The sequence below is a fragment of the Musa acuminata genome, chromosome BXJ1-7 (assembly GCF_036884655.1).
Source record: "Musa acuminata AAA Group cultivar baxijiao chromosome BXJ1-7, Cavendish_Baxijiao_AAA, whole genome shotgun sequence".
In the NCBI taxonomy this organism is placed as follows: domain Eukaryota; kingdom Viridiplantae; phylum Streptophyta; class Magnoliopsida; order Zingiberales; family Musaceae; genus Musa; species Musa acuminata.
Window position 1 is genome coordinate 8697364 of NC_088333.1, and position 23376 is coordinate 8720739.

General features: G+C 41.3%; 2 protein-coding genes and 1 long non-coding RNA gene across 10 annotated transcripts; 2 read left to right on the forward strand and 1 right to left on the reverse strand.

Annotated features, from left to right (window-relative positions):
- The first annotated feature begins 8788 nt into the window (after positions 1-8788).
- On the forward strand, positions 8789-10733 carry LOC135679906 (uncharacterized). The gene is made up of 2 exons (XR_010515360.1): positions 8789-8982; positions 10214-10733. It is a non-coding gene; the product is annotated as an uncharacterized LOC135679906 (long non-coding RNA).
- Positions 10734-11905: 1172 nt separating this feature from the next.
- LOC135680126 (ethylene-responsive transcription factor ERF017-like) lies at positions 11906-12580 on the reverse strand. Its single transcript, XM_065194113.1, has one exon. The coding sequence runs from the start codon at positions 12578-12580 to the stop codon at positions 11906-11908; it is 675 nt and encodes a 224-aa protein (XP_065050185.1).
- Positions 12581-13123: 543 nt separating this feature from the next.
- Positions 13124-21446, forward strand: LOC135583171 (protein FAR1-RELATED SEQUENCE 5-like). Of its 8 annotated transcripts, none has more exons than XM_065191685.1 (8): positions 13124-13282; positions 13388-13556; positions 15133-15235; positions 17780-19666; positions 19743-19802; positions 20086-20233; positions 20320-20423; positions 21047-21446. In XM_065191685.1, exons 2-6 carry the CDS (start codon positions 13483-13485, stop codon positions 20167-20169), a joined length of 2208 nt encoding a protein of 735 aa, XP_065047757.1. In that variant the 5' UTR covers positions 13124-13282; positions 13388-13482; the 3' UTR covers positions 20170-20233; positions 20320-20423; positions 21047-21446. The 8 variants fall into 8 exon arrangements, with proteins under 8 accessions (XP_065047757.1, XP_065047756.1, XP_065047761.1 ...); XM_065191684.1 differs by having other exon boundaries at positions 21058-21446; XM_065191689.1 differs by having other exon boundaries at positions 20086-20199.
- The last annotated feature ends 1930 nt before the right edge of the window (positions 21447-23376 follow it).

Here is a 23376-nt window from a genome sequence, read left to right on the forward strand (position 1 = left end):
TAAGGTGCTGTACCTTTGCTACTCAGGGGAATAGGCGGCATGATTGATGGAGAAGATGATACAATCCCAGAGGTGACCAAATCTATTAGAGAATTACTCCAAGTTGGGGTGAAAACTTCTTGCATTCCAAAAGTTCGATGGCATCGAGAAGGTGAATCACAGTAGCTAACTCGATGCAAGGAGTGCAAACACTTCAAGTACTTCAGAAGTATGAACAAAGTGCAGGCGAAGGCCAGTAACCAGCTCGATGTATGGAGTATAACATCAAGGAGGCGGGCGACGTCAAGTAACCTTTGCCTTCTCAACTCTTAAGAGAATGGGCGAAACCGAGTACCCCAATTCTCTTATCTATCCAGCAGAGGAGTTCTGCACATGTTCAAAGACCTTTCGAAGATAATGGAAGACAATAGTTGTCAAATCCTCACCAACAATGATCAGTGCTACTGAGAGTAGATTGTCTGCTTCATTTCCCAACGAACTGTCAATCGAAAGCGGAAGTGATACGAACCTACTTGGAAGAGACAACTAAGTGAAATAAGAGTCAATAGACAAATTTTGTGGAGGAATGACTAAAAAAAAAAAAAACTTCATAAGTTTGCCAAACAATGCTCGTTAAAGCTCCAACAAGGATCCACCCAGTTCAAGCACCATGAGCATTTGAGAGATTGACACATAGTAAGGATTGTCTTTTCCTTCATCTGGAGGATGCTAGTCATAGGTGCCCAACAAGCCAATCACGTGAGTGATGGCACGTGTGACTTGATATAGAATCTTTTTGCTTATTATATTTTGGCGTATATCACTTTATAACTATTGCATAAATGCATATATATATTGTGATGTCCTTGGATTTGTGCAATGGGAATCGGATCGTGATGAGATCATGATAATGAGATCGATTCACCTTTAAACACATATCCTAAATAATCCCGGTCATAGGTTACTCGAGAGGGACATCGTGATAACCGGATAGACTGGTGTGTTGTATACCCGTCCATATGATGGATGCAGCTGGTCTCATAGCTGCTCGTGTAGGGACACTAGGGATACAGTACAGGTGCTCATTGGAGAATGAGTTCACTGATTGATCCGCTTACGGAATGCTGGATGGTTGATGATGCCTTATTGTCAGACAGCGATTCCATAGTCCTAGTGGTGTATCTGGTCCTTAGACTTGAGATACCAAGGATGTCCTGTATGAGTGCTCCACTCTTTGATACCAGACTTATAGGTTTAGTTGTCCCAGATCTAGTACAACTGGTCATTGGGAGTGGTAGTCGACCTTACGAGGGCTATTGAGTGTCGACAAAGGATCATCCACTCTCGGCGTCATGAGAGGAATATCCCATGTGTTCTTGCTCAGACAAATCTCTGACTAGGGTCATTCATGTTTAGAGAGAAAGAGTTCTCTGGGAGAATCCGATTAGAGCGAGACTCGAGTAGAAACCGTATGGGTCTGACAGCAGCATGCTCGATATACAGTCTCTGGGATATTAGATGGATGAGGGACTATAGGTACATGGTAACTGAGGACAGACAGGTCCAATGGATTGGATTCCCCTGTATCGTCTGGAGACTACGGCGTAGTGGCCTAGTACGTCCGTAGTCGATGAGTCGAGTGAATTATTACAGAGATAATGATTCACTGAGTTAGAAGGAGTTCTGACAGGTATGACTCACGGCCAGCTCGATATTGGGCCTAGAGGGTCACACACATATGGTAGGCATTGCGATGAGTAGAGGTTCGGATATGAGATATCCGACGGAGCCCTTGTCTTATTGGATGCAGATCCAATACCCACTAGGGAAGGACCCATTAGGTTTTTGACACAGGATCTCTATAAATAGGAGGGATTCACAGCCTCATAGGCTAGAGTCTTTGCTTGCCCTTCCTATTCTCCTCTCCCTCTCCACCTCAGAGTAGGCCTGGAGTTTTGAGGAGCGTCGTCGCAACCCTGCTGTGTGGATCACCGCTAGAGAGGAGGACGCTTGACCTCCTTCACCCTCTCCTAAGGATCTGCAAGGAAACAGGGATATACGATCTCCCTAGGTAACACAATCTCTATACGCAGTTTTATGTTTTACGGATTTTTTACGCACCAATCTTCGCACGACGATGAACATCTTTTTGGGAATCGGGGATTTTTGTTTTCTTGTTCTTCCGCTGCGCATATGATGTCGCCCCCCATGATTTCCCAACAGTGGTATCAGAGCCAGGTTGTTCGTGCGAATGATTGGTTTTGAACTGCGTGTGTTGTGTTTAGGAAGAATTTTGACGTCAAAATCGTTGACGCAAAAGCGAGAAAGGGTAGCAATAGTTACTGCCCTCAATCTGCGTGCGTGAAGCGCAGCCGAAGGCGGGCAGCACAGGGGCTGCGTCTACAGTAGCCGGCCGGCGGCCTACTTGTAGCAGCCTTGCTACCGGCGGGGCTGGCAGACCACGGGCAGCGGCGTCTGCCGCCGCAGGGCAGCGGCGTCTGCCGCCGCAAGGAAGCGGCGCCTGCCGCCGTAGGGCAGCGGCGTCTGCCGCCGCTGCTCCCGCGGGCGAAACCCCCCTACTAGATTCCTTTTCACAGTTCATAATGAATTTTAATATGAACAAGCTTGAGGTGACTCTCCTAGAGCTCCTCAATATGTTGAGGGAGGCAGAGAGTACTATTAAGAAAGAGAAGCCAGTTCTCTACACTGGTGAGACCAGAAAGAAAAGGAAAGCAGAAAGGTCCCTTAAGAAGGGAAATGACAAGGTAAAGCAAAGGTTGCTAAGAAAGACCCAGCAAAGGACAAAGGCCAGTGCTTCCACTGTGGTAAAGATGGGCATTGGAAGAGAAACTGCAAAGAGTACCTTGCAGAAAGGGCGAAACAAAAGCTTGATGAAGCTTCAGGTACATTCATGATTAGTCTCCATTTGTCAGACTCTTATGATAACACATGAGTATTGGATACCGGTAGTGCTTATCATATATGCAATTCGTTGCAGGTTCTGGCAAGGCCTAGGAGACTAGAGAGAGGCGAGATGGACCTCAAGATAGGTAATGGAGCAAAAGTTACTGTATTAGCTGTTGGCGAGGTCGCCCTACATCTGCCTAGTGGAGCTTTTATTGCATTAGATGCATGTTATTTTGTTCCTCCTATTATCAAAAATATTATCTTCATTTAATGTTTAACAGTTAGTGGATATAAATTTATTTTTTAGAACAATGGTTGTTCGATATTATTAGATGATAAGATCATCACGAAAGGAACATTGCATAATGGTTTATTTATGTTAGACACCACTCCACATATCATGAATGTAAATGTGTCCAAAAGGAAACGAGATGAGTTGAACAGTGCATACCTATGGCATTGTAGGCTAGGTCACATCCATGAAAGAATGATTCAAAAGTTGCTAAATGATGGATATCTAGATCCATTAGACTACGTGTCATACGCAACTTGTGAACCTTGCATTCGTGGAAAATTGACAAACTCTCCATTTAGTGGAACTGGAGAGAGAGCCACTGAGTTGTTGGAACTCATACATAGTGATGTATGTGGACCCATGTCAACTCATGCCATTGGAGGTTACTCCTACTTCATTACATTTACTGATGACTTCTCAAGGTATGGATATGTGTACTTAATGAAGTACAAGTCCGAGGCCTTTGAGACATTCAGAGAGTATAAGAATGAGGTGGAGAACCAGACTGGAAAGAGTATCAAAACTCTTCGATCAGATCGAGGAGGTGAATACTTAAGTACAGAGTTTACTCAGTTCCTCAAGGACCATGGGATATTATCCCAATGGACACCTCCTTATACACCTCAGCTCAATGGTGTCTCTGAAAGGAGAAATCGTACTTTATTAGATATGGTACGGTCCATGATGAGTTTCGCTGACCTACCCATCTCATTCTGGGGATATGCCTTAGAAACCGCAGCTTACCTTCTGAACAGAGTTCCAACTAAGTCGGTAGTGTCTACACCATATGAGATATGGAAAGGGAAGAAGCCTGATCTTAAGGTTGTTAAGATTTGGGGCTGCCCAGCCCACGTTAAAAGACACAACCCCGATAAGTTAGAATCAAGGACAGAGCGATGCATATTTGTGGGGTACCCCAAGGAAACTTGTGGGTATTACTTCTATCATCCCGAGGACAAAAAGGTCTTTGTAGCTAAGAGAGCAGTGTTCCTTGAGAAGGAACACATTCTTGGCGGAGATAGTGGGAGAATGATAGAGTTGAGCGAAGTTAGAGAACCAACCTCAAGCACCACTCTACAGCCCGAGTCTGTTCAGGTACCTAATACACAAGTTTCAACTTTACGCAGGTCTGATAGAGTATCTCATCCTCCTGAGAGATATGTGGGACATATTAGAGGAAAGGATGCTGAGGATATTGATCCTCAGACCTACGAGGAGGCTATTATGAGTATAGACTACGGGGAGTGGCAAGAAGCCATGAATTCTGAGATGGATTCTATGTACTCCAATAAGGTTTGGAACCTAGTTGATGTGCCCGAAGGTATTGTACCCATCGGTTGCAAATGGATCTTTAAGAAAAAGATCGGAGTAGATGGAAAGGTAGAGACTTATAAAGCAAGGCTAGTGGCTAAAGGGTATCGTCAAAGGCAATGTGTTGACTACGACGAAACCTTCTCACCCGTAGCGATGCTAAAATCCATTAGAATTCTATTGGCTATTGCAGCACACTATGATTATGAGATCTGGCAGATGGATGTGAAAATCACATTCCTCAATGGGAACCTCGAGGAGGAGGTGTATGTGATACAACCTGAGGGATTCGTGTCCAAGAACTGCCCAGATAAGGTGTGTAGGTTGCTTAGATCCATTTATGGACTAAAGCAAGCTTCCCGAAGTTGGAACATAAGATTTGATGAGGCAATAAGATCTTATGACTTCGTTAAGAACGAAGATGAGCCTTGTGTATACAGAAAGGTAAGTGGGAGCGCTATCACCTTTTTGGTGTTATATGTGGATGACATCCTCATCATTGGGAATGACGTAGGAATGCTATCCACAGTAAATACTTGGTTGTCTAGACACTTCTCCATAAAGGACTTAGGGGAAGCATCCTATATCTTGGGGATTAGAATATATAGAGATAAATCCAAGAGGATGCTTGGCTTGTCCCAGTCCAGGTACATAGAAACCATTGTCAAAAGGTTTGGCATTGAAAATTCTAAGAAAGGGCGAACATGGATATGATACCCTATGCCTCAGCAATATGGTATATCATGTATGTCATGCTATGTACTAGGCCTGATATAGCGCATGCTCTGAGTGTCACGAGCAGGTATCAGGCGGATCCAGGCTTGGAGCACTGGAAAGCAGTAAAGTGTATCCTTAAGTACTTGAGAAGGACTAAGGATCTTTTACTAGTATATGGAGGTAATAGCCTTAAGGTTGAAGGCTACACGGACTCAAGTTTTCAGTCTGATGTCAATGATAGCAAGTCGAATTCAAGGTATGTGTACACCTTGAATGGAGGAGCAGTGTGCTGGAAGAGTTCCAGCAAGATACCACTACTGACTCGACCACAGAGGCGGAGTACATTACTGCATTAGATGTAGTAAAGGAGGGAGTCTGGGTGAAGATGTTCATCACAGATTTAGGAGTCGTTTCGAATAGCGAGAAGTCTACCTCCTTATATTGCGACAACTATGGGGCGATTACTCAAATAAGGGAACCCGGGTCTCATCAGAAGTGTTCTGAGGAGGTTCTAGCTTATTAGAGAGATCATAACCCGAGGAGATGTAGCAGTGGAAAGAGTTCCATCCGAAGATAACATTGCAGATCCACTGACAAAGCCATTATCTCAGATTGTCTTTGAGCGTCACAGGAGTCTGATGGGGATCAGACACATAGGTGATTGGCTTTAGGTCAAGTGGGAGATTGCTAGTCATAGGTGCCCAGCAAGCCAATCACGTGAGTGATGGCACGTGTGACTTGATACAGAATCTTTTTGCTTATTATATTTTGGCGTATATCACTTTATAACTATTGCATAAATGCATATATATATTGTGATGTCCTTGGATTTGTGCAATGGGAATCGGATCGTGATGAGATCACGATAATGAGATCGATTCACCTTTAAACACATATCCTAAATAATCCCGGTCATATGTTACTCGAGAGGGACATCGTGATAACCGAATAGACTGGTGTGCTGTATACCCGTCCATATGATGGATGCAGCTGGTCTCATAGCTGCTCGTGTAGGGACACTAGGGATACAGTACATGTGCTCATTGGAGAATGAGTTCACTGATTGATCCGCTTACGGAATGCTGGATGGTTGATGATGCCTTATTGTTAGACAGCGATTCCGTAGTCCTAGTGGTGTATCTGGTCCTTAGACTTGAGATACCAAGGATGTCCTGTATGAGTGCTCCACTCTTTGATACCAAACTTATAGGTTTGGCTGTCCCAGATCTAGTACAGCTGGTCATTGGGAGTGGTAGTCGACCTTACGAGGGCTATTGAGTGTCGACAAAGGATCATCCACTCTCGGCGTCATGAGAGGAATATCCCATGTGTTCTTGCTCAGACAAATCTCTGGCCAGGGTCATTCGAGTTTAGAGAGAAAGAGTTCTCTGGGAGAATCCGATTAGAGCGAGACTCGAGTAGAAACAGTATAGGTCTGACAGCACCATGCTCGATATACGGTCTTTGGGATATTAGATGGATAAGGGACTATAGGTACATGGTAACTAAGGACAAACAGGTCCAATGGATTGGATTCCCCTGTATCGTCTGGGGACTACGGCGTAGTGGCCTAGTACGTCCGTAGTCGATGAGTCGAGTGAATTATTACAGAGATAATGATTCACTGAGTTAGAAGGAGTTCTGACAGGTATGACTCACGGCCAGCTCGATATTGGGCCTAGAGGGTCACACACATATGGTAGGCATTGCGATGAGTAGAGGTTCGGATATGAGATATCCGACGGAGCCCTTGTCTTATTGGATGCAGATCCAATACCCACTAGGGAAGGACCCATTAGGTTTTTGACACGGGATCTCTATAAATAGGAGGGATTCACAGCCTCATAGGCTAGAGTCTTTGCTTGCCCTTCCTATTCTCCTCTCCCTCTCCACCTCAGAGTAGGCCTAGAGTTTTGAGGAGCGTCGTCGCAACCCTGCTGTGTGGATCACCGCTAGAGAGGAGGACGCTTGACCTCCTTCACCCTCTCCTAAGGATCTACAAGGAAACATGGATATACGATCTCCCTAGGTAACACAATCTCTATACACAGTTTTGTGTTTTGCGGATTTTTTACGCACCAATCTTCGCACGACGATGAACATCTTTTTGGGAATCGGGGATTTTTTTTTTCTTGTTCTTCCGCTGCGCATATGATGTCGCCCCCCATGATTTCCCAACAGAGGATCCGCAGGAACCAACAGGGATCAACACAACTCAGCCAACCCCACACTAGAGTCAGAGTCATTGGCGAGTTGAAGCAGCATAGCAGATCAAAGGCTCGACTACTCAAAAATAGCAACGGAGAGCAGTTGGGAGCCAAGAGACGCATTGCAGTTGGAGCAGAAGATTGAAGACTCAGCAAAGGCGAAGAGTTGCAGTATCGACAAAGGCTTCGACGAGGACGTCGAAGGAATAAGTGGGGGAGAATATCACGGATAAACTTCTAAACAAGATGTTTGATGTAATGCTTATGTATGTCCGTATCTTTTTGTATGTTTATGCTTTGTACAGCATGTAGAGGGACAACCGAAAGCTTAATAGTCCCATTTTAGTTGGATTGGTGGCTGCTTTACGCTTGTAAATGAAAGGTTGTGTCATATGAACACATGTGAGAGATTTTCAGTCTATAATGGATCATTTTGACCCTTTGTTATACAACTGTTCAGAGCTTATAAAGTCTGTTTGTAATTTGTATTGTTTATGAAGTGTTTTCGGAAATGTTTGCTTGTGGATCTCGAATGAGGCGTTTTCTCTAACCCGTTCTCTCTTTTGTGGGTCCTAAGGGACATGAGAGGCTTCGAGGAGGCTGACCTTTGCGGATAGACACGCAAGAGTGCCACACGACTTAGGCAAAACCAACTAAGTTCGTGGCATGAGTGCCTGTAGGAGGAGGTTATAGAAAGTTATTGGCCTTGAACGGTGGCAAAGCATGTGATGATTGTTGCATTGGGTAGTGACTACACCTACTACGATGATGCTAACTCTATTTAGGATAGTGATAGAGGAGGCAACAACCTTATTAAGACGGTTGCTACTATTAGCAAGAGCACAACAACAACGAATGGATGTAAGGCCATAGCGATGGAACTCGACTGCGTGCTTATCCCACGGGCGAGATTGATGGTAACGATTGAAAGCTATGATAGTGGCAAATAATAGTATCGTAACACTAGCGGATGTGGTTGTTGAAAAGGAATGCACTATACTAGTGACATCGATAGCGAGATTACGAAACAACTAATGTTAATTAAAAAATTAAATTTAATAGTATTGGTTATTGATTTATTTACTAAGGCTTTACATATTAAAAGAATATATTCTTACACTCCTAGTGCAAATATTTACTCATATAACATTTAAAAAGTGATTCATAAGCATCATCAAATAACATAATAACATCTAAAATATTAGCTTGATGGTAATGCGATAGATCTATTAATAAAAAAATTAAGAATTAAAATTTCATTTGATATATTTTTACGAATGTGCTGAATAACTTAGCTGCCCAACAATTGCGAGTTCACAATTAGATAGAGAATGCCAACAATAACCCCATGCATTGAGGACCAGCGCGGCTTAATACTCTCTTTAGCTGTTCACGGCCCAATTCCCTCTGTTTTTGCCCCCTCTTCCTAAAGCCCTAAAGCTGGGCTCCTTCGATCCGATCAATTCGCAGATTGTCGGAAGAACTCTAGGGCGAGGAACCATGCATCGTGCATCAGCAGCAGTCGATTTAGCCCTGCCCCGGTCTGTTGGTCACTTCTCAGGTTTGGTTCGTATCGCCCTTCTGAATCATTTGTCTCGCTCGGAATTTCCCTTTTGGATGGTTGTGTTTTTAGAATTGTGGAGTTTTCGAATGTAGTTTTCCTGGGTGTTTGTTGGTGCTGATGAATTTGTGTTCTCTTGCTTTTCCTGGACTTATCTGCGGTATACCAAAAAAATGCATTTTTTTTTGCGAAGTACCGTTTGTTCTCTTGCTTTTGGTTCTTTGTTTGTGTTTGCTACCCGGCAGCTTGATCTTTCTTTTTCTTCCTTTGTTTTTGCAAGCATTTTATTGTCCTTTTCTGGTTCTTCCTACCAATACTGGAGATTTTGTTTACTTCTAATAGCGTGCTTAGATAAATGATAGTTGTGGTTTCTATGATTCAACATTTCAGATCTTTTAGTTTTCATACAGTACATGTTGTTTTGGATGGCTTATTTCATGTATCAGCTAAATTCTAATAAAATCATTTAGGTGAAAGTTATTAAGAAGTTTTTAATTCTTCGTGTGTTAATAGCACATTATCAGATGATTAAGTGGTCTTTAGCTTCCTGGATATTCTCCCTTTTTTATTTTTGTTATTTGGGTATGTATATGCTTATTTACAGCTATATTGAGGTTGATGTTAGCATTTAAGGCTTTTCTTGTGATTGTTTGTTCTTTCTAATTTATAATAGTATTCTCCTTATAAATATTGTTTTTTAAATGTTTAATATTTTTATACTAGAAAAATTAACCATAATATGTTTATAAATATAGTATCACACTTACCAAAATCAGATGATTAAATTGATGAGTGTATTAATCAGAATATCAAGCATATCAGATGATTAAAATACCATGTATTTGTCTAATAGGGTTGCAGATATCACAATTTATTAGATAGCATAGTACTAGAAGTATATAACACTTTCAAAAATCAATCTTATGTATTGACTATGACCACAATGTGACGGGATAGTTTCACATATAGTGTCACACTTAACCCCGATGAATCGTGTCGGATAACAGATTGTGTCGTCACACATAACTCATTGACGATCGATCAACATAACCTTTTCAACTGTGGCTTGGTGTTATAACTAATTCGTAATAATCATAGATATCATGTTGGCGTGCCCATGGTATTGCTAATGAGATCTGTTGAAGGAAACATCATCAATTCTAATTAAATTGTTTTCTTGTCTTTTTATTGGATTAGTGTTCTTACTGTTTTATGTTTTCACTGTTCTTCGGGTAGCAAAACAACTTCCCTTGGGTCTGCCTTCAGGATGCTTCCTCTACCCGCTGGCACCACTGGCACCACCACCGCTGTTGCTGCTGCCGTATTTCTTGGTCTATCGTCAACCAATATGTCCATCAATCACCGTGTCACTGTCATCGAGCAAGATTGAAACAAGCCAGAGAATGATGCATGCTCAAGGTCAACAAGCCCTAAGCCAAGCTTCCACGGGGATGATTGTGAGGGCCAGCCAGGCCATCCACGATGACGAATCCAAAATGCTAGTGCTTCAAAGCAGCTCATTTACTACCAAAGGACTAAGTGAATATGTATTTTCCTTATCTTCTACATCTTTTCAAATCAGCATATCTGTCCCCCCTACTTGTGTTATCATTGTTAGCATATTTTGTGGACATGTGGAGTGGGTCGATAAAATTGTCCGGGGAACCTTTCATGTATTTTCTTCTTCTTTACTATGGTTACTTGCTGCATGGTGTAGCCATAACTATATGCCATATAAAAATGTCTCTGTTGTCAACCCTCTATATTCTTTCTGATGTGCACTATTTGTAGCACAATGTCTGGGCCATGACCTATTGCAATGTGAATTGCATCTGTGAACACCAAGCATATCTAAATAATTACTGTAAATCATCAGAATTAATATGTATGTTTATGAAGTCAAGCACACGAGTTTGTATGTGTGATATCTATTCGATCAGAATCCAATCTGATATCTGCATTTTGGTACATTTGATCAAGACATTTTGGAAAAAGCTCATTGACGAGCTACCTTTGAACTTTACACTACGATCCAATCCGGTATGGGATAAAGTCCATGTCGGTTCCATATCTACATCACTCGCACGCGAGAGTCAATGAAGGCTTGCTTTCGGATGTATGGCAACCATTTTATTCATCGCTTGTGCAGCGATGTTACTTGATCGTGCTACTTATCCCCTTTTCTTCCTCCCGAAAACCCCATTTTGCTGTGGGTTAGGATATGCATCATGATTCAGTGAAGCCAAGTCTTATAAGGCGGCACAGTCAACACTTTCAAGTACACAAAATTCTGCAATCGAATCTGTGGAGTTACAGTTACACAGCATGAAACCAATGATGGCGTTGCCAAGAATATATTTGGATACTTCGAAGGATGCCTGCGAGTCACCAAGTTTTACATCAGCTACAGGAAGATAACAGCACGAGTGAGCACGTGCGTACACTGCAAACCAGGAATGGTAACGTAAGAAGACGATTCAAATATATAGGAGGAGAACGACGAGCCAAAAGGAAAGCTTGCACCCAAAGCTAATAATTGATGAATCTTCCTCCCATTCTAACACTGACGGCGTGATGGTGTGTGAGAAAGGAAAAGGTGTTCTTGGGTCTATCTGGACACGTGACTCTCACTTGATTCAGACATTTTTAATTGTAGCTGAACCTTTTCCCTCTTTTATTACGGAAACGACGACTCAGCTTCACTGCCCCCTTACAATAGGAAACCATTGCGACATGGATTTACTTCCCAAAAAAAAAAAGAGAGACAGAGAGAGCCGAGCGAGAAAAGTGTGTGTGCGCGTGTGAAATCCACTGCTGCCAAGCTGGTCCAATAATTCCCAGCTGAAGGCATGCAGAAAAAGAAAAGTAATGAAGTCAAATTGTTAATTCCTCGGACTGTCTTCTTCTTCTTCCTCCTCCTCCTCCTCCTCAGAAGCTCCAAAGCGCAGGGAATTCATCAAAAACCTCATTCCCATCGTGTTCGTCGATGCCGGCGGTACCGTCCTGAGGCGGCATCGGCGCTCCGGCCGCAGGGAAAACCCCGTACAAGAAGTCCTCGTAGAGCAACGGGAAGTCCGCATTGTCGTCCATCGCCATGAACCTGACGAACGACTCGTCGAGCTCCTGGTTCTCGTCCGTCACGATACCGTCCGAAGCCCCCGACGCCGAGGCCGCCGGCGGAGTCCCGTTGGCGTGGCGGGCGGCCGCGGCCTGGATCTGGTCGTGGGAGAGCGCCCCCCCGGCGGGGCCGTCCCTGGGTAGCTGGTCGGGGAAGTTGACGCGGGCGGCGTCGCCGCGGAGGAAGAAGGCGGCGGCGTCGAACGCCCGGGCCGCCTTCTCGGGGGCGTCGTACGACCCCAGCCAGATCCTTTCCCGGCTCCGCGGCAGGCGGATCTCCGACACCCACTTCCCCCACCGCCGCTTCCGCACCCCCAGGTACCTAACCTCGCCGCCCCGCTCGCTCTCCCCCGCCGCCGCCTTCCCCCCCTCCGGCTTCATAGTTGGTGGGGTGCTGACACGTGGCCGCCTCCTGTCTTCCCGGTCTCTTGCTTTTGCTCCAATCCGACACACTGAGGACGGGACGGGAAGAGCGGGGTGCGGCATTTAAGCTACAAGACGCTGAGGGCCTGGCAATCGCTGAGGTGGACCGCGTGGACTCGCGAGGCGGGCGTGGTCCGACCCAAGACACGAGCAACGCCGCGGCAAGGTGTGCGAAAGAAAGTTCGCAACGTGCGCGATTACGTGCCCATCTTTAATATTTCTCTCCACACCCAAACCGAAACCCACTATTCCTAAACGTCCTGATTAGTGCCACGTGTTACTTCGATCAAGATCCACTTTGGGTTTACATGATATGAGTGTCCTAAACTTATTTGTGGGAGGGGCAGCAGCGCCGCGTTATGACGCGGACTTGGGTCCAAAGACACGTCCAATGGTATTCGAGTCAGACTATGCCACGGACATAGTTAATTCTCATAATGGTATATAAATATCTTGCATTGGGAGTGCCCTTTCTTGGAGGGAACTGATCGAGATTTTAATTTTCTAATAAATTAAATACGTAGCAATATTTGGCAATGGACAGGTGTCGATAACTAACTCGACAGAGTGCTTTATTAAGTGTGCCGTGCCGCGTGTCAGCCGCCGAGGCATCTCATCGCTGTGGGTTTGGCGTCTCGCTAACCGACGCTTCTCAGCTGATCCATTTCGACCCCCTCCGCCTCTTCCGCCTCCTCAGGGTTTTTGGACCAAAAAAGAAACCCTAATTTCGACGGATCGAAGCGTTTTACGTCGTATGAAGATTCAGTTAGGGCTTGCGAGTTCGATTCTCTGTAGAAATTTTGTCGTGCGACGTTTTTCCCCAATTCTTGTAGGTAAAAAGACCTTTATTTCCCCCATTTTCTTACGTAGAAATGGCTAGTATGAGGGAGGGGTGAGATGAGTCGGGCGCACTGGTGAACCCCTAACACGGTGGCGAGTGGAGCGGAGGCGACGGTGATCTGCAGATGCAGTTCGAGCAAGAGCAGGATCTTGTCGTACACGACGGTACCGGCAACGATGGTTCCGAGGGTCCTCCCAGGTGCGTAAAATATCTGGCCTTTCGGAGCTTCTTTTTATTTTTTATTCTTGATGAAATAGTAGAAAAATAAAGTTGTTCAAGATTTTGAACCTGGTAGATGGACCCAGTTAATGACTGTTGATCTTGCAAGGAAACTTGTCTCGTAATCCAGTTGTTGTACATGTTTGCCGGATTTGTTGAATACAGTTCTTGTTTCTTTTCCTCTTTTTTTTCGCCCTTTTTCTTGGAGATCTGCATTGACTTTTAATTTAATTTATATAGAGGTGTTTACTAGTTTCATGGTAACTAAGACGGAGGCTAAGTAAAATATTCTTGAACTGCATGGGTAATTGTTTTTGCTAAATTTATGTCGACGAAATCTATACATGATGTGCAAAATCTTTAAAAAATAGGACGCAATGCAACATATCTGGTGTGTCAATGAATAATAACAGGTTTAAGTAGCAAGCTGAAGCTATTCATCATGAAGGAAACTTCTCTCATAATAATTACTTCAACAATATAGATAAGATCATAAGATATCAATTGTTTTTATTGCTGCAGTAAGATCATCAGTTTATTTTCAGATTAATGTTTAATACAAAAGATATAAACGATCAACATCTAAGTGAATTAAAATTCTACCAAGAATTGTACACTAAGTATTGTTAAGTATTTCTGAAACTATCCTGTCCTTTTAATAATTATAAAAAAATGGATGCTTAAGAGTGATGTTTGTTCCTTTTGGGCACTACAACAGCTGACAAAGTGTCAAACAAAGTTGTCTGTTCCAAACATTTCCTAGGAGTAGAAGACATTTTATTGGTTCTAGTCACTCAAACTCTTGAAGAAGATTCTTTTGTTGACTGACTGATTACCATTGTTGTATTTTGAATCCGACACATATCCAATAAAAATCTTACGAGCGTCTTATCAGATGTACCCAGTATATGTGTTTCTTAGATGTTCATTATATGGTTGTGATAAGAAAGAATTATCTTTCTTTTCATCTGTAAGAATTGATTCACTGGATCAAGGTATCATCCAGCAGATTTTGAAAGGATTGTATGAGTTGCAACTGGCCTGAAATATTTAAGTTCTTGGCTAGGATACCTTCCGGTGAGAGAAACCTACTAGGACACAAAGATTTCTAGGCTAGCAGTTATTGCAAGACAAAGAAACCTGACAATAAAGCAAGTGGTGCTAGATGATGTGTGTCTGGCAATATTGTAGTGTGACTAGCTGTGTGACAGCCATCTGATACTTTCACTATTGTATCTATTATATCTCTGGTCACTTTTATATTGCTTCTGTATAACTTGGTTCTCTGCAAGAAAACAGCAGTTGGCAGAACAAACTATGATGTTGCAAATTTTCATGCATGTTTATCTTTTCTTCTCCTCAGTTATCATGATAACAGTATGAGCTATATTCTCTTATATGAAGATGCACATGATTGCATCGAAAGGAACAGTAAGATCTAGCATCTGAATCTGTACATGTTTGTAGAAGAAATGTACAATCTTCTACATGAATGATTTTTGCCCTTATGTCCGTATCTTGTGTGATCACTTAATTGTCTATTAAACTTGCTCAGATGCCTTCGGTGTGGCATTAGTGCAAATGCAACACCACATATGCGCCGTGGGCCTGAGGGACCAAGGACTCTTTGTAATGCATGTGGGATTGCTTGGACAAAGGTAGGTAATTCAATTTTTCTCATTCTTTCTTTTGTCTGTTTCAGTTTAGATACTTGTATAATCTTTTTGGTTCAGCATTATATTTTCCTAATATATATATTACTTTCATAAATAATGTGTCATTATTCTTGACAAGTTGGAACGTCAAAGATGTGGCATATACACATGCATATTAGATCTAACTTGGCATTTGTAAATTTCTTAACCAGTATCCATCATTTAACTTGCAAATGAGGCTATACCTACAGCTTGCATATGTCTCATCCTGAAGACACATAATGCAGGACCAAAGACGATGACTTGCTAAAGCTATTGCAGACCTCTGAAGAGTGGACCCGGGGACCAAGGAGACTAATTAATATGTTACGCAACATGGAAAGACCGTAAACTAGACATGATTTGCAGGAATATAAGCGCCTGATAAGTATAGTTATTTGGATGGCTATTTTAAAACATCCTAGAGGGTTACTGTTAATTTATTCTTTGGTAATAAGTTGAACTGAAGCAGGACGAACAACAAATGAAAGAATCTATAACTCGGATCAATCAAGTTTATAATGTTGTTCAAACATTGAGCCTTCTAATTCAGTAGATTTCCAATTTAATATTAATATATGTTGAAAAATATTAATCAGAGCAGTAACAGGGGCCAGACGTAGCAGAAATTTACTTCAATGAGAAATTGCAATATATGCTTCTCAAATTGCATGTTACTTATGATTCCTTCATAACAAACCTAGATAATGCATGGATTGCTAAAGAAAAGCAGTAGCATAGCTGCAAATTGACAGATTTTAATTTTTTTTGGCAAAGGTAAGTGTTGAAGATGGGTTTTGATACTAGGACCTTGCAATAATCTTACCAAGTCCTTACCAACTGAGATATCTAGAAACTTGTGAATGCTACAATTTGTAGTATGAGAGTTCGAACCATCAACCTAGAGTAAGTGAGGAAGGTACACCACACTAAACTAATGTTGTCTGTGTTAAATTGATGAAATTAGTATCGTATAACAGAGTTCTAGAGAAAATGATTAAGTTTAAGAGTCTTATGAATTGGTTTTGCTGTTTTGGAGCCTGTGCTAGAATCTAGAATCCATGTCCCACATTTAAGAAAACGAAAGTATGGAGATCTATTAAATAAAATATTATGGATTAAATAGTGTTCGAAAGTCGATTAAACATGTTTTATGTATAATATAATTCAGTAGATAATACTAAAATAAGCACCAAAGTATGTGCATATTCCCACATGTTCTTTTTCTTGTTATTCTTCTTCTTTTTCCTCTTGCTCTTCTTCTTCTTAATAGTCGAATGAGGATCTATGCCTGGCTCTAATGGGATTGTGAAGAGAATATGGAACTAGTTGTTATTTGATGGGAATTCCTAATATCAACTTGGAATTAGTCAATTTATCTATGATTAATTGATCTAAGCTGATTCAAGTAGGTTGACTCAAGGACTAAAATACAATATGTATACTGGTTGGTATCGACCGATATATTACTGGTCCTACAGCCAATTGAGAGGTAAACCTGGAAAATTTACCTAGTTTGATCCGATATGGACTGTATTATGCAGTGAGCTTATGATATTTGGTTTACCAAGCTGTAAGCAAACTAGTATGAAGAAAATAAAGCGGTAAGCCTACCATGTAGTATTGATTATCTTTTTTTAAAAACTTATAACAGCTGTTTTGTTTTTATTTTTCTTTAATTTAACTTTTTCTTCTTCTCTGTCTTTTGTTTTTCAACTCTTTCTCCCCTCATTCCCCCTGATGTGTGGTTGCCACCTCCTCTGCCTACTCCTCCTCCTCCCCCCTCCTCCCCTCTTCTCTCCCTTTCTCTTTGGTCCAGGCAGTACTAATCCATATTGAATGTCAGTACGTCGGTCCATAAAGATACTGTATCAGTCTGACCTCCAAAAGATTGGCATCGGTTTGAGATTTTAATCCTTGGATTGGCTGATCCTGTCCAATCTTAACCAATTTAAGACACTAGACTGGTACCCTCCCATTAAATCACAAGTTTTAGCAGCAAATGTAGCCAATCTCAGTCTACATTAATCGAACCTTACAGAAATTGATCGATTATGTAAAACATGATATAAAATAGACACCAAGCTAATACCAGGACTTAAGAGTGTGGATCAAGACATAACAAAGAAGGCTATCAAATCTTTTCAATAGTCATCTGTTTTTCATATTTTCTTATTCTGTGCTACCCATCCTTACATCTCCCAGTCTTACCAACAAAATTACTTTCTCTTGCTCCAGAATAGCTTGGATTATCTTATCAGTCTATGATCCACCTGGCCAACTTCTTCATATTCAAGGGCAACAACATTTTACAAATCTTAATCTACTTATTGTGTCTCTCGTATCTTGCTCTTATACTTATATAGCTTTTAGGAACTGCTAGTTTCTTGAAGTTCTTGAGTAACTGCATTCAATTATATGGGCATTTAGCGTCATTCTCGTCCATGCACTGTTTTTGATCTGTTTCTGTCTCCCCAAATTCTTTTCTAAGCTGATGAACCATTATAGAGTTTGCATAAACAGGGTAAAATGAGGAGAATGGTTGACCCAAATGGCCCTTTGAGTGAGGTCACAATGGCAAAATTGGTGCCGGAAATTGATATGGAATTTGAAAGCGAAGAGAAGGCATATGAGTTCTACAATAAGTATGCTGGACATGTTGGTTTTAGTGTGCGAAAAAGTTCTTCGGATAAATCATCTGAAAATGTTACTAGATCTAGAACTTTTGTTTGCTCAAGACAAGGGTTTCGTAAGGACAAAAAAGGTGCAAAAGAAGTAAAGAGGCCCAGGCCAGAAACAAGAATAGGATGCCCTGCACGAATGACCATTAAAATTACACCAAGTGGTAAATACCGAATAACAGAATTTATAGCAGACCACAACCATCAGCCAGCACCACCTTCAACAACACACATGTTAAGATCTCAAAGGATAACCATTGAGCTTCAGGCTGCTGAAGCAGATTTGTCAGATGATTCTGGGACAACTCCAAAATCTACCAATGAGACTGCTCCAAGGCCAATTGGCGGCCCTAGAAATGTCATGTTTCTTCCTGCAGATTACAAGAATAACCTCCGATCAAAGCGAATGAAAGCCATGCAGATGGGTGATGCTGGAGCTGTACTAAAGTATCTGCAGAGCATGCAGCTTGATGACCCTTCCTTCTTCTATGCTATTCAGGTAGATGAGGATGATAGATTGACTAACATTTTCTGGGCAGACTCAAAATCTATAATGGACTTTAACTGCTTTGGTGATGTCGTGTGCTTGGACATGACTTACAAAATAAATGGATATGGTAGGCCCTTGGCACCATTCCTTGGTGTGAATCATCATAAACAAACAACTATATTTGGTGCTGCATTGCTGTATGATGAATCAATAGATTCTTTCAAGTGGTTATTCGAGACCTTTAAGATTGGGATGCGTGGAAAGCAACCAAAGACCATATTGACAGATCAATCCATGGCAATAAGTGGTGCAGTAGCTTCAGTCTGGCCAGGCACTAATCATCGACATTGTGTGTGGCATGTTTACCAGAATGCTGTTAGAAATCTAAATCATGTATTCCAAGGTTCAAAAACCTTTTCAAAAGATTTTAGCAAGTGTATCTATGATTGCGAGGAAGAGGAGGAATTCATGTTAGCATGGAGAGCAATGTTGGATAAATATGATCTCAAAAATAATGACTGGTTAGGCAAGTTATTTGAGGACAGGGACAAATGGGCTTTACCTTATGGTCGAGACATATATTGTGCTGACATGAAAAGCACTCTGCAGAATGAAAGCTTGAGTAGCGTGCTAAAGAAATACTTGAGTCCTCAGTTAGACCTCTTATCCTTTTTTAAGCAATACGAGAGAGTGTTGGATGAACATCGCTATGCAGAGTTACAAGCTGATTTTCATGCTAGTCAAAGCTTCCCAAGAATACCTCCCTCGAAGTTGCTCAAACAAGCTGCAAATCTATATACACCTGTGGTCTTTGAAATATTTAGGAAGGAGTTTGAGATGTTCATGGATTCTATGTTGTTTGGTTGTGGTGAGGTTGAGAGTATATATGAGTATAGAGTTGCTGTCACCGATAAACCCAAAGAACACTATGTTAGATTTGACTCTCGAGATTGTTCTGCCTACTGCAGTTGTAAGAAGTTTGAGTTTGTGGGGATTCAATGTTGTCATGTGCTAAAGGTGCTCGACTTCAGAAACATCAAAGAATTGCCTCGTAAGTACTTCTTAAAGAGGTGGAAAAAGGATGCTAAGTCTTCTAATGAAGGCAACAATTGGGTGATTACAAGTGAGAGTGATCCCAAGACCCCCACAAGCTCATCCCTGATTGTTCCAGTGACATCCTATTCGCAACAGCAGGGTTTTCATGGCTCAAGTCAATTTAGTCAAGTAAGTTCACTGAGGGTAAAATTTGGCTTGCTTGATCCTGGCCTTTTCTTTAGCTTATGGCTTAATTGAATTGCAGGATCCTTCTGTCTCAGACTTGCATCAACATTCATTTCCTGCCAGCACTCAGTTAAATCAGGTAATAACTGTGGTCTAAAATTTGTAATGAAGAAAAAAGAAATTGATATTGTGTATATTCTGATGCTATACATCTGCGATCTAAATTCTTGTTACACGATGAACTAGGTTGTTTTGAACCTCGGTATATTGGTGCTTTGTGACAATGTTGGTGTGATATCTGCTTTTTCTTGCGCTAGGATAATGATTAGGAAAATACCATGCAGTTATTCTGTTTGTATTCAATTTGCAGTTGGATCAGATTGCAGCTTATGAGCATTGTTTTTCCAATATGATATATGTAGGGATATTCAGCTGCAAGTATGCACTCCCCAGCATTTCTTGGGAGTTCCCATGTGAACAATCGGACAAATGATGAAGGCCATTGAGACATTCAGATCTCTGTCTGAATTACCTGAGTATGAGTAGTTTAGAATTCCTATATGAAGTGATGTAAGCCTATGATCTAGATTCAGATGATGGTATTGCCTTATCTCCATTGGCTGACATGGGTTTCATGATTTGCTTTGTGGGTTCAGGTTGCTTTTGCTGCACAAACACATGGGCGCAAGGTCTTCAGTATCCCATGGAAATTCCTTTTGGATGCTTGATTGAAGTGCCTTGAGATAAGAATCGTGTTAGGGTACAGATGACATAACAAAATGATCCCCCCCCCAAATAGTAAATAAACTACGTACATCATGGCAGATATTCTTGTTGTCATGGATGCTAGTGTTGTACTTTGGCCTTATGCCTAGGTTTCATGTTCACGGTTATGTTAATTAGTTTGCCATACGCTTGAGCATGGAGACATATATTGTAAATGGTGTTATCACTTGGGCATTTGATTGGCGTATCTAGTTTGGGGAGATCATTTTTGGTCTTTGATATGGATAATATTAGTGTTGTAGCAGTCATCTTTTCCTGCATTAGTACATTAGGAGACTCTTTTGAAAGCATCATTTCATCTTTTAGAAAGTCTGATCTGAATGCTCCTCTTGTTTCTTCATATTGGACTGATCCCAACTCAATCAACTAAAATTTCCTCGGCTTCCATCATGGTTTATTATCGTACTTTTCAGATCTTTCTGGTATAAAATAGATCTCACTGGCTTCTAAAAGCAGTTTCTGAAATTGGAGAAAAATGTTTGATTAAGTTCATAGCAATTAACAAGATAGTTGGGTGCAGTTTGTAGTTGAGATGGTGTCTATTAATGGTGACTCATCCATTTGGAATAATTTGCTTGTGCTCTTAAGGATTTACAGCTTCTGTGCAGGTCATATGGACAAGCACCCATCGAGCTATCTGAAGACATGGGCATATGAACAGGCAAGCTGTTGGCAAGGTTTCCTACGTTATCAGGATGATGCTATGTACCAGATAAATGAGTGCTTAAAGATCAACATTGACGATAACAATGGAGGATGGTGTTTGATCTGCTCTGTAATGACAAGGAGTGTAAGTTGCGCTATCAATGCTTAAAGAGGAGCCTAGTACAGAAGTAAGGGATATAATGATCCCATGATAATATTAAAGGTTTCAAAAGCTTCATAAGGAGTGTAGAACCATGTAAGCTGCAATTCAGTGGCTTCTATGACAACAAGGAACATGCTTGATGATTGTAGTTGTCAGTTGGGTCAATGAATTCCCAATTCCTTCCTTGCAGCTAGATTCTCTGCATGATAGTTGGAAATCATATGGAATGATAATTTGGGACACATACTAAATCATTGAGGAACTGTGACTGTGGAATTGATGATTAGGAATCATATTGTGTCTTTGGGGAACTGTAAACTCTCATCCTTGTTTACTTTTTCGGTCCAAGATCAGGTTTCTAGTGTAGGACAAAGCTCCAATGTGATTTACTGTCAACAGTGGATGGGGTTCTTATGTATCATGCTGTTGAGTTAGCAGGATGAGTCTAGATTAGAAGATATGGAGGTTACATTGGTTCATATGTATATATGTATATGTATGTATAGATAGACTTTATTTATGAGCAAGTTTTCCTGAACCAAAGGTTGAGAGAAATTGAAGACCAATCAAAGGTAAGACTTTTTCTTTTGTTCTTCTTAAATAAAAGAGGAGCTGCACATAAATTGAACAGTACAGGCCCTAAAAAGTCAAATACATACACAACCTTGTTCTTGGAGCCTCACAATAGTCTCCAAAGAAAAACAAAAAAAGGTTAAAAGAGTCTTCTTGCCCTATGGTGACAGTCATCTTGCTCTGTTTTATAGCTTCTTTTGGACCATCCAAAGTTGTCCAAACTTCTGCCTTTTTAGCTTGGCAAGTAAGCTCAACTGGTTCTGCCTCTTCATCACCAGACTTCAAGAGACTTGGTTATGGCCACTTGAAGATACAGATGCAGCATTGGTTGGTGGAGATATGAATCATCAACAGTGATTACTGTGAAATCATAAATTAGCTTTAGTTCACTGAATGGCTCATTGCTGACAAACAACATATCCAATTATTGTGATCTCTATCCAGTAGCCTGATTGAATTGCATCACAATCAATCATTTATTTTTGTACTAGTCTCACTCATCAAGGGGTTGCACAGTCTGTGTTCATCTGAGCAGAACATGTCTCATGAAGAAACTTCCTTTTATGCCCAGTCATCCTTCAAAGTGTTGTGCCATCTTGTGGCAGATGATTAAAGCTAGAGCTGCTAGACTCTTGTTCTCAAGTCTTCACCTCTGTTCTTGTCAGTGTAAGCCAGCCACATGCCTAGCAATTTGAATGGGACATGCATTGATACCTCCTTTGCTTCTCCTTTGCACTACACCTTTGTCTAAACCACCTATTATTGGGTCATGACCCAGATGTTTGGCTTTTGTTTCCTTCTGGTTTTGCAAGCTTGCAAGCTTTATACAGTAGACATCTGTGTTTAGAACCTAGAATAAAAGGTGAGTATGAGATGGATTTAAGAACACTAATAAAATTCCCCAGATAATGATTCTCTTGATCTTCAATTGTAGTTTGGTGGATGTTGATGCTGTTGGAAAACTTCTGGCACTTGCCATGGTAATAATGTCTCACAAAAGCCTTTGGAGATGAGGTTTTCTGCATCATTTTGTTTTACCATTTCAATACAAAAAGCTCTTGGTGGTTCACAAATCATGTGAGTGAAAAGAATTTAGCAGAACAGTTGAGACACCCCATGGATTCTTGAGAATCCATCCACAAAGTTGATATGATTTAAACATGACACACTTGTTATTGTGAAAAAGGCCTTGAGATATCCTGCTTTCATGTTTAGTATATAAAGTCTGTACTTACTTCTCTCTTTCATGTTATATATTTAGTTTTCTTATTACCTCCTTCTGACCATATTAACTCTGGTTAGCTAACCTAGATTAGGTTGCTAATAGGATAATAGGAAGGATTGACATGACAATGACATCAAGGACATGGATGGGATTATGTGATCTAACTTTGCATGCTTAATTGTAGTTATTTTTAAGATCAATGCTGGTTGTTATGGATTAATCACTCTTCATTGGTCATATTAATTGTGTGGTTACACTCCATCATCATATTTATTGGAGATGAATCTATCCCCTAAGCCATCAAATCTTTCCTTGCATTAC